Source organism: Thamnophis sirtalis, unplaced genomic scaffold (genome assembly GCF_051295495.1).
Source record: "Thamnophis sirtalis isolate CommonGarterSnake01/CBP01778 unplaced genomic scaffold, rThaSir2_p1.2 scaffold_6, whole genome shotgun sequence".
Lineage (NCBI taxonomy): Eukaryota > Metazoa > Chordata > Lepidosauria > Squamata > Natricidae > Thamnophis > Thamnophis sirtalis.
Genome location: NW_028261386.1, coordinates 76,484,744 through 76,505,144, shown reverse-complemented (window position 1 = coordinate 76,505,144; position 20,401 = coordinate 76,484,744). Strand labels below are relative to the sequence as shown.

General features: G+C 40.8%; 1 protein-coding gene across 4 annotated transcripts in view; it reads right to left on the bottom strand.

Moving 5' to 3' along the window:
• The window catches only part of AGPAT4 (1-acylglycerol-3-phosphate O-acyltransferase 4), an 85,787-nt gene that overhangs the window by 20,777 nt on the left and 44,609 nt on the right, over positions 1-20,401 (bottom strand). For all 4 annotated transcript variants that reach the window (XM_087718209.1, XM_087718210.1, XM_087718211.1 and 1 more), the window contains 2 exons: positions 16,202-16,371; positions 2,428-2,589 (listed from right to left, as the gene is read on the bottom strand). In XM_087718209.1, the coding sequence (XP_087574335.1) occupies positions 2,428-2,589; positions 16,202-16,371 (332 nt within the window). The remainder of the gene's footprint in view (positions 1-2,427; positions 2,590-16,201; positions 16,372-20,401) is intronic.

The following is a 20,401-nucleotide window of genomic DNA, read 5'->3' as shown; positions in this document are numbered from 1 at the left end:
CGACCGCCAGGGAAGCCGCCAGGGCCTCCAAGGGCTCCGCTTCCAGCGCATGGTCCGCCCCCTCCTCGCCTCGCTTCCAGGCGAGCTGACTGAAGCGAGAAAGGAGAAAGAGGCGGAGGCGTTCACTGAGGGGACGGCTGACTCGGGGAGGGGGTGGTGTAGTAGCGGGGGATTCTTCCTCCTCGCCTCACTTGCTCCTGTGCTTCCGCACAGCTCCCCCCCCTCCGGCGACGGCGCTGCATGAGTGAAGAGTCGGCCGTTGCATGGCCCCCAGCCGCTGCGCGGCCCGGTGCCAGGTACTCCACGGCCCGGCACCGGTCCGCGGACCGGGGGTTGGGGACCACTGCTCTAAAGAACACAAGTTCCTAGGCAGACCCACCCAGATCCTCACTGCAGTATCTAATGTGTAAAAGCCAAATGCAGGTTTAACAGCAAATGCAAGTTTAATAACAGACTGAATCCAGTCCGTATTGCACTCTATGTTAGAAGCAGTCTCCAGCAGTCAATCTTTTCGCTTGTCAGAAGTTCACAAAATGGGATCACATGACCCTGGGACATTGCAAGCATCATAAATATGAACCTGTTGTCAAGCATCCAAATGTAAATCACGTGACCATGGGGATCCTGCAATGGTCGTAAGTGTGAAAAATGGTCATAAATCACCTTTTTCAGTGACATTGTAACTTTGAGCTGTTGTATCTTGAATCTACCTACATTTGTATGGTAGCCTTGGTCAGCTGGACAGGGAAACATTTATCTTTACTTTTTATTGTCCTTTTAAATCAAATCATCATTCCAGTCAAACACCTTAAGAGTGGGCAGTCACAATGGTGGGAAACAAACAGTACGCCCCGGTACGAGCGTACTGGTGCCTGCTGGGAGCCCACCCGCCTGCCCTCCTTACCTGTATTTGAGCCGATCGGGGCTTGCGCGCACAAAGTGTACAGTGCCTGTATGACGCTCCACCGAGCAGCTGGAGCGTCGCAGAGGTGTTGCGGAGCGTCGCGCGTGGTAAGTACGCATGCTGTGCATGTGCCTGTGGTGGATGCCCAGCCCCGTTGCACCATACCAGTTGGAATAGAATCCGGAACCCACCACTGGCAGTACAGATAGTCTTCCACTTAAAACAGTTCATTTAGCGATTGTTTGAAGTTACAATGACATTGAAAAAAGTGAGTTATAACTGTTTTTCACATCTATGACCATTGTAGAACCCCATGATCATGTGATTAGATACTTTGTAACTGACTCCCATTTGTGGCAGTTGCAGGATCCCAGGATCATATGACCAATTTTTTGTGACTTTCTGATCAGCAAAGTCAATGGAGAAGCCACATTCACTTAACAACTGTGTTACTAACTTTCACTTAACAGCTGTGGCAAACAAGGTCATAAAATGAAGCAAAGCTCCTTTAACAACTGACTCATTTAGCAACAGAAATTTTGGGCTCAATTGTGGTCATAAGCCAAGGACTGCCTGTAAGAGCTTTTCAAGCACCAATCTAAATCTCTAAGGATAGTTCTTGACTTACGAGCACAACTGACCTCAAAATTTCTGTTATTAAGAGAGACATTTGTTAAGTGAGTTTTGCTCTGCTTTATGTTTCTTGTCACAGTTGTTAAGTGAATTGCTGCAGTTATTGAATTAGTAACACGGCTGTTAAGTGAATCAGGCTTCCCCATTTATTTTGCTTGTCAGGTGATCATAAAAGGTGAATGCATGACCCTGAGATACTGCAACTGTCATAAATATGAATCTTGATAACCAAATGACCATAGGGGTAAAATGGCCATAGGGATGATGCAAAGGTCGTAACAGTGAAAAGTGGTCATAAGACATTTTTTTTCCATTTTGTTGTAACGTCACTAAACAGTCACTAAATGAACTGTTGTGAGTTGAGGACTACCTGTATTCCATGGGAGGGGGAACCCTTTTCACCTGACAAACAGTATAAAAATGCAACCATATAAATTTTTACAAAATACACAAGCTGCCCTGGATTTAACCAGGTTTTTGAATAGATATGTCGAGGCATGCACAATAAAACCTACGTAGGTCAATATCAGTTTGAAAGAGCAGTACTAAAATAACATCAAACCAGTCATGAGCCCAAATTAGAAATAAATCATGAACCCCGTGACAAAATAAATCCACCTCTATTGTTTTGAGTGTTTGTTTCCAGCCTATGCAGGTTTTTGCCTCCCCTTCTCATTTTGCAGTGAATGGATAAGTAATTACCCCACTTTTGACTCCACCAGCACTCTCTCTTAATGGAAAAATGAAAGTGAAACGACTATCTTATCTCCTTTTCTTGATTTGCAACATTAATGTAACATATTTTATCTAGGTTCAGAGAGTATTTTAGCCTTATGCCTGCCAGGCTTTCGAAAAATGCAGTTGTGATGCTTGACAGTAATGTTTCATACCCAGAAGAGTTCAGGATAATCTCGGAGGTTGAGCAGGCTGCGCATGACAGTTACCCGATCCTCCTCCCATTTTCGCTTGCAGAACACCATCTCTAGGAAGTACCACATCCAGCCAATGATCGGCAGGTAGGAAAGTTCTTTCTTGGCAAAGACTTTGGAACTCTATAAAACATACAGAAAAGAGGCTGTCACAAACCCAAATTATTTGGATAGATATTGGTACGATATGACAAGAAGGGTTGCAATTGGATGAAGTACAACTGGCTTCCAATGGCTTTGAAAAATAACATATAAGAATGTACGCTACTTAAAAGCATATACATATATCTACCGTATTTCCCACAAAATAAGACAGGGCCTTATTTTCTTTTGACTCCCGAAATAAGCAGTTATTTTGGGGGAGGTCTTATTATTTTTGTGGTGCAGGAGGCAGCGAGCGTGGTCACATCATGGCTGCTGCTGTGTTGCAATATTTCCGGGAAGGGCTTATTTTAGTGCAGGCAATCAAAAGCCTGATTGAGCTTATTAGCTGGGGAGGTCTTATTTTCAGGGAAACAGGGTATATAATCTTGTAAGTAGCCTAGTAGCCTATGACTTTTTCAAGACAGCAAAATCTACTGGGTGATCAATGAAAATTCCAGTTCCTGAGTTATTTCTTTACATGGTAGCCATACAGAAAAGTTTTCCCTCGGTTATCTGGTATTGGTGTGGTGGAAGAATCATAAAGAAAACTAGAATCACAATCAAGAATGTAATGGAATTAGGTTTATTGGAAAGAAAGGAATATTAACCATAATTGAATATATTTTGTACAATGAAAGTGAGGTATCTAATTATATTAGATGGAAAATCTGTGATTGTATATGTAATTGAGAATATGGATGCAAAAACACTTGTAACCAAACGACATGCTGTAATGGATGAGAATTTGTTTATGTTGTTTTTATGTTTAAAAACAAAAAAATGCAAAAAATAAAATAAAGAAAACTAGAATCGAACCAGACAGAGAAAGGAATAAGAAGCATTAACATACACTAGTAAAGTTTACTTTTTCTGTCTTTCCATCAGCTTTTAAGAATGAGTTACAAACAACTTCACAACACAAAATCAACCAATTTAATACCTCCACTGTTTTAGTACAACTTCTAGCACAAATGTTGCTTTATCACCTTCTGAGATTTCATGTTTCATTGCATAGTTAATATTCCCCTTTTTATGAATCCAATATTCCAGCAATTAATTCTTACTACTTGGAGCAAATTTACTCTCAATTCAACTTTTTCATTTCATAAGGCAAATGCTGTCCCTTCATAGAGAAGTAAGGGGAAAACTATTATATATTTTATATAAAACATATATACATTATGAACTTAAAAAGGCCTAATGTGAACATAATCTCCAAATAAAGGACGTGAAACGTTTTTAAAAGCTATTGACTTCAGTAGGGTCAAGACTATGTTTAGAAGGAAAAAACTGTATTAGAGAACTGTGTACAAAATTTGAGAACTTCTTTGCATCAAGACCATCACTAAAGGTGATCAGCTTTCCAGATTGATGTTAAAAACAAGTTTAAGGTAGGCTGAAGTTATCAGGACAATTAAGCATTATCCTTGCAGTAGCTTGCATCATGCTGATCTAAGATCTTTTATTCAGCAGCAGAATACCATGTCAACATTGTACCAACTGCTGTTCAGTAGAAAAACAGTGTCTTTATTGTAGAACTCCAAATTGTGATTCAAGGTACTCTTTGTTCTATTTTCATTCCGGGTATGTGGTTTCTATTTTGTTATTAGAAAGCTTTATGCTTATCTGTCAAATGACAATCAAAAGTAAGAACAAACATAATTTTTCAGCTAACGAAAAATAAACATTTTATTACCTAAATGAAAGGGAGCAACTTCATTGCAGTATGTCAACCTTTATAATGCTTTTTAATCTTATACCCTATAAAATACTCTTAAAAGTAAAGGTTCATTCCTGACTCTAGAGCGAGTGCCCTCTAAAGACGTCTCCGTGGTCATGTGGCCAGCATGACTAAATACCAAAGGTGCATGGAACACTGTTATCTTCTCACCAAATAGGAACCACAAAGGTGGTTCCTATTTTTCTACTTGCATTTTTACATGGTTTCGAACTGCTAGGTTGACAGAAGCTGGGACAAGTAACGGGAGCTAACTCTGTTACATGGCGCTAGAGATTCGAACTACCAAACTGCTGATCTTTCTGATCGACAAGCTCAGCGTCTTAGCCACTGAGCCACCGTGTCCCTACTCTTAATATAGTCTAAAGTTTTGCTGAGTGGCAGGGCAGTTATTAGTACCAAGGCAATTGATTCTTTTGGATCCAAGGACAATGAACACTCCAGTAAATGAAGAAATTTTTAAACTTTATTATTAACCCAGAGAAACAAACTTAAAAGCATATCATAAAAGCATACATACCAAGTATAAGGTGAGCAGATGTCCCGATTTTGGCAGGACAGTCACGATTTATAACAATTTGTCCCGTGTTCCGGGGCGTTCTTAAAAAGTCCCGATTTTCTGGCTTCATGTAGAAAGCCCAGTGGATTTGCTTAAGAAATCCTAACTGGGGCAAGACAAAACACACTCTGTCTAAACCCTCTCTCTGTCTCAGTACTTTCATTGAAGATATTAAAACGTTAAAGCAAGAAAACGGACCCCCTCCTGCGCCCCTTTTACCTCATTTTATAAGAAAAGATGACCCAGTACCATAGAGCTGCAGGAAATTCTTGGCTAGAGAAGTCGCGAGTGTTTCTTCCTGGATTTTCTGAGGGGGAGGGGCACGGAGGTTGGAGGTCGGCTCATGTGGAAAAAAATGGTGGCAAAGTTTCTTTGAAAAATATTTCCCTGACTAATTTCACCATTTTAATTTGCTTAGTTCTTTGTATTAACGTCTACATCATTCTGGATTGACTTTGAGTGCTCACTTGTGCCTGCTGGTAAGTGAGCTGGGTTTTTTTCTTTTATTTTTTTAATGTATTTTAAAATAATATTTTATTTATAGTGCATAGGATTTTTTTAAATAGCTTTATTCTGTGTGGATTCTTTTTTTAAATTGTCTTAGACTATTTAAAAAAGATTCTATCCAAAATAAATAATAATACTTTGAAATATATTGTGCATAGAATTTTTAAAAATAGTTTTACTTCAATTTATTCTGTGTGGAATAGTTTGAAACGTTTTACTTCAATTTATTCTGTGTGGATTCTTTTTTTGAATTGTCTTAGACTATTTAAAAAAAGATTCTATCCAAAATACAAAATACCAGCTGCAGTTATTCACTTAAGAACTGTGGCAGGAAAGGTGGTATAGTGACCAAAGTTACAATGGTATTGAAAAAAGTGACTGATGACCATTTTTCACACTTAGCAACCATTTTCACACTTAGCGACCGTTGCAGCATCCTCCTGGTCACGCGAGCAAAATTTTGGCAACAGATTCGTATTTATGATGGTTTCAGTGTCCTGGGGTCATTTAATTGCCTTTTGTGACCTTTTGACAAAGTCAAATGGGGACAAAGTCAAATGGGGACTGCAGTTATCAGCTGCAGTTATTCACTTATCAGCTGCAGTTATTCACTTAAGAACTGTGGCAGGAAAGGTGGTATAGTGACCAAAGTTACAATGGTATTGAAAAAAGTGACTGATGACCATTTTTCACACTTAGCAACCATTTTCACACTTAGCGACCGTTGCAGCATCCTCCTGGTCACGCGAGCAAAATTTTGGCAACAGATTCGTATTTATGATGGTTTCAGTGTCCTGGGGTCATTTAATTGCCTTTTGTGACCTTTTGACAAAGTCAAATGGGGACAAAGTCAAATGGGGACTGCAGTTATCAGCTGCAGTTATTCACTTATCAGCTGCAGTTATTCACTTAAGAACTGTGGCAAGAAAGGTGGTATAGTGACCAAAGTTACAATGGCATTGAAAAAAGTGACTGATGACCATTTTTCACACTTAGTGACCATTTTCACACTTAGCGACCGTTGCAGCATTCTCATGGTCACGTGATTAAAATTTTGATGTTTGGCAACAGTTACAATTTATATTTGTAAATTGTAGTTATGTTGAAATAAAAAAATATTACAATACTATTTTTGCGTTGTATGAAAATTTTTGCTGCTCCGTATAAAAATTTTAATCAAGCCCCCCCCCTCCCCCCGGTCAAAGGTGTCCCTCTTTACCAATCTGAACATCTGGTCATCTTAACCAAGTAAGATGATGCCTGACAATACCACCACCACCCTTAATAACAGCACATATCCACTGGCAATCCAATACTTAAAGGACAGAACTAGACTTTTTTTTATTAAAACCTGGCACTATGAACTTCATGGCGCTGTGTCTATGGTTATGGGCTGAAAGACCTGACCTTGACCGGATAGCACATGATTAAAAAATCTGAGACTTTCACAGATAAAAGAAACTTTATCGCTATGTGAAGGTTCCCCTCCCCCACATTAGCTCAGAGTTAGCTCCAAACTTCTAGACTTTTCTTGGTGTGAAGAAGAAATCAAAATATGCCACTAAATGCTTTGAAATAAAAATGCTGTTCCTCATTGCCATGACACAATAGTTGTAGTTGTAGTTGAGTTTATTTATAGGCCGCCCTTTTCCCTGAGGGGACTCAGGGTGGCTAACAACTTGTATGGGAGGGGGAAACATACAATAACATATAGACACAATGTATAATTTAAAATCGAGCAACATTCATTCAACATTCGGGTGGGGGCGGATTATACTCTCTACCCCCAGGCCTGACGGGATAGCCAGATCTTGAGGGCTGTGTGGAAGGTCTGAAGGGTGGTGAGGGTACGAATCTCCACGGGGAGATCGTTCCAGAGGGTCGGAGCTGCTACTGAGAAGGGTCTCCTCCGCGTAGTTGCCAGCCGGCACTGGCTGGCAGATGGCACTCGGAGGAGGCCTAATCTGTGAGATCTTATGGGTCGAGAGGAGGTGATTGGCAGGAGGCGGTCTCCCAAGTACGCAGATCCACTACCATGAAGGGCTTTGTAGGTAGTAAGAAGCACCTTGAAGCGCACACGGAGATCAACAGGTAGCCAGTGCAGCTCGCGGAGAATAGGTGTTATGTGGGTGAACCGAGGCGCACCCGCAATCACTCGCGCGGCCGCGTTCTGGACTAGCTGAAGCCGCCGGATGCTCTTCAAGGGCAGCCCCATGTAGAGCACGTTGCAGTATTCCAGCCTAGAGGTCACGAGGGCGCGAGTGACTGTTGTGAGAGCCTCCCGATTCAGGTAGGGTCGCAACTGGCGCACCAGGCGAACCTGGGCAAATTCCCCCCTGGTCACAGCCGACAGGTGGTAATCAAAGGTCAGCTGTGGATCCAGGAGGACTCCCAAGTTGCAAACCCTGTCTGAGGGGTGTAAAATTTGGCCCCCCAGCCTGAGCGATGGAACACCAACCAAATTATTGGGAGGGAAACACAACAGCCACTCGGTCTTTTCTGGGTTGAGTACAAGCTTGTTAGCCCTCATCCAGTCCCTGACGGCCTCAAGACCCTGGTTCATCACGTCCACCGCTTCATTGAGTTGGCACGGGGCGGACAGATACAGCTGCATATCGTCCGCGTATTGATGGTATCTTATCCCGTGCCTCCGAATGATCTCGCCCAGCGGTTTCATGTAGATGTTAAATAGTACGGGGGACAGGACCGACCCCTGCGGCACCCCATATGTTAGGGGCCTCATGGTCGATCTCTGTCTCCCAACCAACACCGACTGCGACCTGTCCGAGAGGTAGGAGGAGAACCACTGCAAAACAGTGCCTCCCCCCCCCACCTCCCGCAGTCATCGCAGAAGGATACCATGGTCGATGGTATCGAAAGCCGCCGAGAGGTCAAGGAGAACCAAGATGGACGCATGGCCTCCATCTCTGGCTCTCCAGAGATCATCGGTCAATGCGACCAAAGCGGTTTCTGTGCTGTAACCAGGTCTGAAGCCGGACTGGAAGGGGTCCAGGTAATCGGCTTCCTCCAAGGACCGCTGGAGCTGGTAGGCCACCACCTTCTCAACAACCTTCCCAATAAAGGGGAGGTTGGAGACTGGACGGTAGTTGTTAAGTACGGCTGGATCCAAAGATGGTTTCTTCAGGAGGGGTCTCACCACCGCCGTTTTAAGTGCGGCGGGGAAGTGCCCCTCCCGAAGCGAGGCGGTAATAACCGCTTGGATCCAGCCCCGTGTCACCTCCCTGCTGTTAGCAACCAGCCAGGAGGGACACGGGTCCAGTACGCAGGTGGAGGCACTCACAGCCCTCATGGCCTTGTCCACGTCCCCGGGGGTAACATCCTGAAACTCAACCCAGCGATGGTCTACCAAATCGTCCACTCGTGCCTCGGCTGGATCTGCAAAGGTGGAGTCCAAATCCGACCGAAATCGAGCAACTTTGTCCGCCAAGAACTGGGCATAGTCTTCAGCCCTACCCTGCAAGGGGTCCCCCGTATCCCTCTTATTTAAGAGGGAGCGGGTTATCCTAAACAGGGCGGCTGGACGGGACTCGGCGGATGCAACCAAGGTGGCAATATAAGATCTCTTTGCTGCCCTAAGTGCCCTGATGTACTCCTTGGTGCAGGTTGTTAAGAGTGCTCGGTTTGGTTCGGATTTATCGGACCTCCACAGGTGCTCTAGGCGTCTCCTCCGGCGCTTCCTCTCCCGGAGCTCCTCGGTGAACCAAGGAGGCCTCCGGGATCCGCCGCCTCGGAGGGGCCGTAGTGGCGCAATCCGGTCAAGGGTCTCTGATGCTGCCGAGTGCCAGGCAGCAACCAGAGTCTCTACCGGACTGTGGGCGAGAGTATCAGGAATAGCCCCAAGCTCCGTCTGGAACCTCGAAGGGTCCATAAGTCGCCTGGGGTGGAACCACTTGGTCGGTTCCTCCTCCCTACAGTGGGGGTTTGGTCTTCGGAAGTCAAGCCTCAGTAGGCAGTGGTCTGACCACGACAGGGGTATGATCTCATTACCCCTCAGACCAAGATCACAAGTCCACTGCTCCGAGAGGAATACAATGTCGAGCGTGTGACCGCAGAGTGGGTTGGGCCCCGAATTATCTGGGTCAAGCCCATGGCTGTCATGGAAGCCATGAACTCCTGCGCCCCATCAGAGTGTTCACCGAGCGTAGGCAAATTGAAATCCCCCAGGACCATAAGCCTGGGGAACTCAATTGCCAGCTCGGCTACCGACTCGAGGAGCGAGGGGAGGGCTACTGCAACGCTGTTGGGAGGCAGGTACGTTAGCAGCAGACCCACTTGACCCTTGAGGTCCAACTTCACTAGCAGAGACTCGCACCCGACAAGCTCCGGAGCAGGGATCCTACGAAGTACTAAAGACTCCCGAATAACAATAGCCACACCCCCACCCCTTCTCTGAGCTCTCGGCTGATGAAGCACCTGAAATCCTTCTGGGCACATCTCTACGAGGGGGACTCCTCCCTCCGGGCCCAGCCAGGTTTCAGTAATACATGCCAGGTCTGCCCCCTCGTCTAAAATTAAGTCCCGGACGAGGGGAGCCTTGTGAACAACAGATCTGGCATTTAGCGACAACATCCGGAGACCAGGGTCCTGATTACTCGCGCCATCTGGCCTCGGAGTGGGACTCATAGGGCCGGAAGGAGGGATCTCTGTGACGTAGCGAACCCTCCTTCCCCGGTAATGGCCAGCCCTAAAGTCCCCGCCATATCTGCCCCTCCCCGTTACGACCGTAATGCTCCGGCCCACTCCCGTGACCGTGGTCCCTCCAACCACACCTATAGCTCCCGCATTTCCTGACAGGCCCTCCGAATCAAACACACTCATTCGTTCACTCAAACAATCCCCACGTGATAATTAAGAACACATAAATACAGCAATATAGGGTAATAAAAAGTGGGAGCATTCATTCAATCACATGCAATCTCATGCACTCATCATACCAATTAAAATTAAAATTTAAAATTTAAAAATTAAAAATTGCGCAATGTGCAAGAACGTATGAGGCTTATGTAAAGGTCTTAATATCAATGGTTTGATTCAACTTTTTGAATCATAAGGATCAGTCAACTATAAAGAATGAGACTCATTCTGAAAAACATGAGGAAACTGATAGTGCCACAAATTAACAATTCAATATATAGGACACCACTTTCGACCACTTGTTAGAAAGTACACTGACTTCTTTCCTGCTTGGGAGAACAAAATGCAAGTAAAAGAGAGAAATGTACATCTGCCTTTCTTGGAAGAGGAACAGATAATTGGAAAGTAAATTAACCTAAATGTAAATACATGGATCTAGACCCTGATGATGAAAAACAATTATAAAAAAGAACAGAATCCTACACCTCACATATTTTCCTTAATTCTGTTCACATTAACTCAAGCAGATCTATTTGTCAAAATTGAAACAAAGCTCCAGAGAATATATATAATTTTACTTACATAGTAGAATAATCCTGCTTCAAATCACCTCTAACTATTAGTATACTAAAAGAGTTCAGTGATGAAAAAGAATCTAAATTCTGCCTCTTGAAAAGAAAATGAGAAACACAAGTTGTGGATTCTTATTTTAAAATTAATGCATACTACAGGAGAAGTAATAGGATTTAATTCCTTTAGCTGTATATGCATTCAAGGGCACTGAATGTCCTTGCTGATGCATTACCTGGATTCTAGTTACTGTCATAATTGGTTGCCTTGGCAAGAGCCAAATCCGCCCAACCTCCATGAAAGTGACATATACGGGTTTTGACACTATCTCTGATGTTATGAATGCTGGTACCCTTTAATACTACTATACTGGCATTTCAAAGCATTTCTTTTGTTGCGTCAACACTTTTCTAATGCTAAGGACAACACTTCCTTAGCTGCTTTTATTTTTCAAGCTTAAAAGCAGGAGGAAATTGGTAAATACTTTGTCATTAGTTATACAACAAAAGGCATTATTTGGCATTATTATCCTGTCCTTCAATGCTGGTATTTCAGGATGGTTCACAGCCGCAGATTAAAACTGAACAATAAATTCAGGCTGAAACAAAATATTAAGAATACGAGAATTTTAAAAAAAGGAGAATAAGCATAAAAAACTGATTTTTGGATATTTTCATTGGGCCATCAAGCCCAATCCTCTGCCTAGTATATGAATTCAAATTAAAGCAAATTAAAGATGTATGTATGTCCTTTGTTTGAAACTGTCTGATGAAGGGGAGATGGCCATCTCTCTGAATAGGTGGTTTCACTAGTGAATTGTTCTTACTTTTCAGGAATGTTTTTCTAACATTCAATCAGAAACTGTGATTCTGGAATGTATACCCATTATTCCATTATCTGTGTTCTGCAATGAGTAGGAACAGATTTTAACCATGTGATATCCTTCCAAGTCAGGGGTGGGTTCCAGATTCTTTTACTGCAGGTTTGCTCAGGGACAGGTTTCGGGGGCGCATGTGCAGTAGTGAAAAATTGCTTCTGCGCATATGCAGAAGCAAAAAACAAGATGGTGGCGCCTATGATGCTGCTGACAAAAACAGTTTGGAGGCGTGGGCAGCTGAGTTACTACCTACTCAGCTGAACCGGTCCAAACCGTAGGAAATCACTTCCACTCCAAGTATTTGAACACTATCATTCCTTTCATTCAGTCACTTTTCTCTAAGGTAAACATACCCAGCTCCCCTTCAGAGGAGAGGTTCCCTTTTCACAGGTGTATCCTAATTGTTCTTTGAAGTTATTACATTTTGGTCTGAGTATTTAAACTGCAACCCCCAAAACAGAAACAGTACTCAAGATGGTCTTTGAATGTCATTTAACAATTATTTCTCATCATTTAGATAATTTACTTTGGTTGATGCAACCTCAAATTTTGTTTGTCTTTTTTGACTGTACACTTGGCTCATTTTCAAGTTGCAACTGGTTGGTATTCAAGCATATTTTTCTGAAATACAATTGCCAAGGTGCATATCTCCCATTCTACACTTCATTTTATTTTTATTTCTGTTATTCAGCCCATTTCTCTACTCTTAATTTTATTTCTGTTTTCTATGGTAATAGTCAATTTTGTGTTACCTACACATTTAATAAGCATTCCCTACCCTTCCATCAAAATAATAAAAAGGAACAACAGCAAAGAACCAAGGAGATAAATGTTTTAAATACCTTTCTCCAATTTGATCAGGAATCATTGATGCACTAATATTTGGGCCAGGAATTTGTCCATTTAATCCTCATGTTATGTAATCTATTTTATAATCATCAAGGAATCAAGACATATATCTATTAAGTAAGTTGTCTAGTCAAAAGAAAAGCTTAATTTAGCAAGATTGTGGCTTTCTTTATCCTCCTTATTGCTGTTTTTGAAGGTAGGGACATTTGCCCTCTTCTACCATTTGGCACTTCACCATTTCTCAAAGATAATGCATATCAATATATTTAGCCCATAAACAAGTTCCTCCATTATCCTCAAATGTAATTATTATGCCTTCAAGATACAGTGAAATTTCCTTGTACTGTTCTACTCTTTTTGTTCCTTTGGGAAAAAAATTACGTTCTTCAATTGCTGCATTCCAGTCAAGGAAGTCATTATTATTCCATTATTACCTCTTCAATCAGCCCCCCCCTCCTCCTCGCCATCTTCACATTTCTATACTCCATCTTCTTTGCTTTTGAGTTTTATTTTAATTATTAAGCCCATGGATGAAGAAGCCATATTTGAGCAACATTTCCATTTTGCAAAGTGTGAACAAGTTTTTATCTAAGCTTTTTCCTTTGGGGTCTGTTTCTAACCTCTACACTCTTAACTGTCTTTGTCCAAAAATATTTTTACTATTCTTTGTGGAGACAACTCCTTTCAGGGTAACCCATCACTGGGAATTTATGGTCCCAGACCCCAAATCTTTTTATAGGTTCTATAAGTTTTTCTCTCATATTCCAGATCTTCTGTGGGGAGCACACATAATGATGAGCTGAAAGACTGGTTGGTAGGGATTTGTTTAAGATCCTAATAGCAAGCAACTTCCAGCCACCACAGCTCTTCCTTTAGTCTTGCAGAACATAGTTGTAGCTCTGCCTTTTAAGGATCCACTGTTCTGTCTCCTGTTCTGCAGTGTTTCTCTCTTCTTCTAAATGCTCAGAGTCTGTTTCACTGCAAGAACCTGAAAACAGTTTCTAGGGTGCAGCAAATGCAGAGTATTAATAAAGGAGAATATTTGTAGCTCAGGAGGACATGAGGAGTCCTTGGTACTCTCTGAGCTTGCTTGTTTTCTTGCAGATGTTTCATAACCAAACTAGGTAACATCATCAGTGCTAGTAAGGAGTGCTAGTCATGTTACTTAGTTTGCATAATGAAATGTCTGCAAGAAAACATGCAAGCTCAGAAAGCACCAAGGATCCCTCAAATGCAGAGTATGTTAGATCTCTCTTGCTTCTATATGGGTTTGTTCCTCTGTTTGATTATCTTCTGAGCAAATTTTTCCCCACTGCAAGTCTTCTGTTAAAGAGTCTTTAATTGAAGCAATAAATCACTAAAAGATGGCAATTCCCTACTCCATTATGACCTTTTCCTTCAAGGAAATACTATAAGCTTGCATTGGCTGCAAAACATGTCATCTTATTTTTATGCTGCCAGACAATACCTCAAGTATTGTGAATCACAACTAAAGATTCCTTTCATGTTCATTTATGAGAACAAAAAAATATTTTTTCTTGTGCTACTCTCAAACTTACCAAATACAAACTCCTGACCGAGGGAAATTTTATTATGAACTGCATCATTGAAAATACACTGCCTAACAAAATCCCCACTCATACAATGAGCTGATACATGATAAACTATACCATTTTCAAGTCTCTCTGTAGCATGTAATAACAAATTCTTCATTTACATCTCATAACACTTTACCCACATTTTCATTGGTTAAGACATTGAAGATTACTCCAGGCAATCTTAAATATATGGAGCTATTATTACCACAAACAAATGATATCTATTAATTATAATAGTTAGTTATACAATACAATAGCAGAGTTGGAAGGGACCTTGGAGATTTTCTAGTCCAACCCACTGCCTAGGGAGGAAACCCTATACCGTTCCAGACAAATGGTTATCCAACATCTTCTTAAAAACTTCCAGTGTAGAAGCATTCACAACTTCTAGAGGCAAGCTGTTCCACTGATTAATTGTTCTAACTGACAGGAAATTTCTCCTCAGTTCTAAGTTGCTTCTCCTTGATTAGTTTCCATCCATTGCTTCTTATTCTACCCTCAGGTGCCTTGGAGAATAGTTTGACTCCCTCTTCTTTGTGGCAACCCCTGAGATATTGGAACACTGCTATCATGTCTCCCCTAGTCCTTCTTTTCATTAAACTAGACATACCCAGTTCCTGTAATCGTTCTTCATATGTTTTAGTCTCCAGTCCCCTAATCATCTTTGTTGCTCTTCTCTGCACTCTTTCTAGAGTCTCCACATCTTTTCTACATCGTAGCAACCAAAACTGAATGCAGTATTCCAAGTGTGGCCTTACCAAGGCATTATAAAATGGTATTAACACTTCACGTGATCTTAATTCTATCCCTCTGTTTATGCAGCCTAGAACTGTGTTGGCTTTTTTGGCAGCTGCAGCACACTGTTGGCTCATATTTAAATGGTTGACCACTAGGACTCACAGTTACTACTAGTGAGCAAGGTACCACCTATACTGTATCTATGCATTTTGTTTTTCTTGCCTAAATGTAGAACCTTACTCTTTTCACCATTGAATTTCATTTTATTAGATAGTGCCCAATGTTCAAATTTGTCAAGATCCTTCTGTATCTTAAGCCTGTCTTCTGGAATGTTGGCTATTCCTGCCAGCTTGGTGTCATCTGCAAATTTGATAAGTTCCCCATTTATTCCTTCATCCAAATCATTGATTAAGATGTTGAAGAGTGCTGGGCCTAAAACAGAGCCTTGGGGTACTCCACTGCATACTTCCCTCCATGTAGATGCAGTTCCATTGAGGACTACACATTCAGTGCGGTTGGTCAGCCAGTTACGAATCCATCTGGTGGTGATGCTGTCCAACCCACATTCTTCTATTTTATCTAGTAGTAGGTTATGGTCTACCTTATCAAATGCCTTACGAAAGTCTAAGTAAACTATATTGACGGCATTCCTCTGGTCCACTAATTTTGTCACTTTGTCAAAGAATGCAATAGTTTGGCATGATCTGTTTTTGACAAACCCATGTTGACTTTTGGCTATTACTTTGTTTACTTCTAGGAGTTCGCTAATTCGTTGCTTGATTATCTTTTCCAGAATCTTTCCTGGTATTGAGGTCAGGTTGATAGGTCTATAGTTTCCTGGATCTATTTTTTTCCTTTTTTGAAGAAAATATAATCATATAATCACCTTCAGCACAGATTTAGAGCACAACTTAAGCCTAGGCCAACCTTTCTTATTACTTGATATAAAATTTGCAATTACAATAATTCTACTGACATTTTTACACTGAAGACAGTTTTGAAATCCAAATCTTAACCAAGAAAGCATTCAATGGAGGTAGATTTTTGTTAAGTGCCTGACCAATTCTAATTGTTGAACATGGGCTCTACAGATCTATTAGACACTATAAGAGTTTCTTTATCCTCCAAACTGCTTCAGTGTTTTAAAGCCAAGAGAATAAAAAATGGAAATATTGAAGAGACATAAATAAATACCAAACCAAATTGACCACGAAAGCAGTTGTGTTGCATCACATTGGAGAGAGAAAAAGGAATCTGTTAACATGTTAATAAAAACTCACCCCCAGAACCCCAAATTTATCACAACAGCTTAAACCACAGACAAAGTCGATTTCAAAGTTGTGATTAAGGATGACGATGGCATTCTCCTCCCCAAGCTTGTGCTTTGCTTGTTGATCCATATGGAGGGTACAAGTAGTGCCTGACCACCATTCCAGCAATGTCACCAACTCTGGAACAAATAATAACAAATGATTAAATAGACATAGTATCTCTGCACTTAAATAAAAAGTTGCTTTACTATTGCAATAAGCATGTCATTTCAATATTCCTTCTGCTGTGCTTATGGTTGCCTGAGGTTGGGGAGGGGGGAAATGTGGACCTTTTTATATTGGGAGACTTAAGCAGCAAATTGTGTGCTTTATGCACAGCACTTGGGACTCAAATTGGATTGTCAGCTTTCCAGCTGATGGATGGGAGGGAGGGGGGGACGAAAGGAGGAAGGAACGAACGAACGGAGAAAGAACTTTGCTTTTTTTCTAAAGATAAAAGATAAAGCCTCCTTCAAGTCCAGATTGATTCTTGGCAATTTGACCCACAATCTTCTTTGCACCAATATTTGCTACTGCCTTTTTAAAAACTTTCCAGAGTTGGTTAAAACCCTGGTAAAGAAAGGAAGGGAAACAAAGTGACAACTTTGATCATTCAAAAGCTTCAATCTGATAAAATATGGTAGTTTGAAGTCAAGTGAAGGATCTCTGGGCTTCCATACTTCCTTTTCAATGAACCGCCTTTGGCATCAAGAAACAGTTTTCTTCTTCCCTGAGACTAATGGGAGAGAACAGCAATTTTGTGTGTCAGCTACTGCCACAACAAAAATGAAGAGTTTAGTAAATTTTTAGAACTGGATTTTAAGTCTCCTTAAAATTTTCCACTGTGAATCAGATAATATTGGTGACGTCATCATCACTATGAATCATCATGCATTGTCAGCCCCATTACTTTACTTTGTACATCTCAAAATGTACATCATGCTCCTACCTTCTATTTTGCACTTCCTAGTCTGTACTAACAGTTTGCTCATTCTCATTACCCACAATAATCTAATTGACCCTACAAATCACTCTACTCATTCAAATGCATTTTTGCTTCTGATTAAGGTGAACAGAAGAGAACAGATGAACATTCATTCCGTATCCTCTCCATTTTTGCTTGGCTAACCTAATTTTCAAAATATTACATGATATCAATAGAACTCTTACTCTGTATTTATACATATATTTATACATTATGAAACATTCAACCATCCATTTGAATTTTTGAAAGCAGAGGACAGAATAATATCTCCCTATTTTGTGAAAGATTATAGTAAGTTGCCACAATGACATTTAAAAAAACTGCCCTGAAGCAGATGTTTTGTTTTAGTATTTGTCTGGATTTCAGTCTATTCATACACACACACACACACACACACACCAAATTAAATGAGGAATCTTAATTAGATGATCCTTTACAGCAGAACCTGAGATTTGTGGCTCACCAGATGTTGTTGATAAATCACAAATCCCAGCAGTTCTAGGGTAAATAATTATAGGAGCTTCATTTCAGTAACAGCTAAAGGACCAGAGGTTCCCAGCTTCTATTTTCTATGATTCATCATGCCTCCTATACATTGTTTTCTCCAACCTGGTGCCTTCCAGATGTATTAGTTCTATTGCTACAGTTTCTGATATATCACATTTGTGGAGAATGCAAAGCTGCAGTCTCAGTACACCTCGAGGGTACAAGATTATAGATACATGCTGTAATGCAGGGGTGTCAAACTCGCGTTGTCACGGCATTGTCATGTGACTTTTCACAACTTTCCCCCCCTTCGCTAAAGCAGGCATGGGCACATCTGGCCCATGGGCTACAAATTTGACACCCCTGCTGTAATGTATGCAGCAGCAGATTAATTATATACTGTATTTTTCAGAGTATAAGATGCACTGGAGTATAAGAGACACAAGGTTTTGAAGAGGCAATTTTTTAAAAAAAAGTTTTTGCACTCTGTTTTCTGTGAAAATGGGCCTGGTTTTTTAAAAAAATAAAAGGCATGAATAGCCCTTAGGAGGCTTGTAGTGTGATCCCGGGGAGGGGGGGGGGATGATCATTTTTTGTAAATATGGTCCAGTTTTTTGCCAAAAAAGGACATGGATAGCCTTTAGGAAGCTTATAGAGTGCTCCTGGGGGCCTGTTTTTTACTCATTTCTGCCCTTCCCAGGCCCCAGGAGCTCTCTGAAAGCCTCCTACAAGCTATGCACAGCCATTTTGGTGAAGGGCGGGGTTTCAGAAGGCAAAAAATGCTGTATTGTGTATAAGACGCACCCAGATTTTCAGCCTCTTTTTTGAGGGAAAAAGGTGTGTCTTATACTCCAAAAAATACGGTAGAAAGTCCTTGACTTAGTTCATTTAGTCACCATTCGAAACTACAATGGCACTGAAAAAAGTGACATGACAGTTTTTCATGCTTACAAGTTTGGTTTGGTTTGGTTTTATTGGACTTATATGCCGCCCTTCTCCCAAAGGACTCAGGGTGGCTTACAACATAAAAACACATATGACAAAAGTTAAAAAAAATTAAGTGTTGCAGCATCCCCATGGTCATGTGATCAAACATCAGATGCTTGGCAACTGAATCGTTTTTATGATGGTTGCATTGCCAGTGACATAGAATGCCGAATTATAGTGTTACAGCTGCAAATTATTGATGGAGTAACTAAAATCTCAGAAAATAAAGAAATGATCGAAGTATTGGCACTCTTAATTTTCCTCCTACACTTAAGAAAACACTATCTAGTTCTATTTATATCTTCTTCCTTTTGTTCACAAAATGGGGACATTTGGTTTTGCTATTTCTAATATGGATTTTTTTTAAAAAAAGTTATTTCTAGCACAAGATAAATTATTTTTAAAAATAAAATCAGAAATGATCTGTATTGATAGGAAACCAATGCACAGGAACATGTGGCACAGAATGCTTAGAAACCAGTAAATCCTCAACTTAAGAAAAAGAAGAATAAGTCTAATGAAAGTTAAATGCTTATTAAAGGAAATGCCTGGTAATCCATGAATTCAGGCAAAAAGCTTTTCTCAAACAGTAAAGGCAAACAAGTCATGTTTTTAATATTTATAGATTTAAAAAAAACAACTATGAGAAGTGCTATTGTTTTCTTAGTAAAATACCTGTCATTGTCAATGGAATCGACAAGAAAAGGCCTTTTCTTAGCAACTCCATTAATAATGACAGGTATGTTTAGTTTGTATGGGTTATATGAAAATTTACCATTAATCCTTCACTATTGTTCAGGTAACTAATAAATCAATAATATACAACCTGGTAATATAGCAGAAGCATTACAGCGAAGCATGGTGACTCAGATGTTGCAGGAAAAATAAAGCTCTATACCCAAAGTCACAAGAACTGGTGCCCATGGACCATTAAGATGGCCTTCTCCTAAGACCCATTTGCAGAGGCACTAAGCCTAGAGAAAGAGGTGGCACCCAGGTCATCTCTTTCAAGTATATATTTGCATCCTGCTAACAGAGGCACAATAATGTAAAAAGGACAAGATCGTTTAAAGGTAAAATCTTATGAACTGTTATGTTAACATATCCACCATTGGGCTGTTTCAGAAATTAGACTCAAACATCTGCATAGTCCTCCCATGTGTTGAATGAATTATTGAGCTGAACTCTTGATATCAATTCATTTCCATTGGTCAGAGCACATTTATGAAAAACTGAAAATAGAACAAAGTATCCTGCAAAAGACAGCCTCCTTTCCTTTATCAATGATGAACTGGGGTGCAGGGTAAGACCATAAAAAAACAAAAACAGTTCAATCTGAACATACAGCAGGGCTTGCAGCAGGAGCAAAATTAAAACATAACATTTTATGATTTGTTCAGTCAAATGCACATTAAGCTAAAAATAGAATCAAAATAATTAGATTTGAGGCCATAAAATATGAAAATCAAAAACAGTGGCTAGGCAGGTTTGAAACAATCTTAAAACACCAAGACAACTGAAGAACAAAATCCAGTGCTCAAGGACATATTTAAAATGATTTTGAAATCATGTGTTGCCAAGCTTTAGACTGAGATGGATAGAGTCCCTTACTGGATGTGTCACATCTCTCTTTGTCTGTAATTTGTATTGTATAGAACAATGATGGCTAACCTTTTCCAAACCCAGAACCACCAAAATGCAATGCCGCCCAC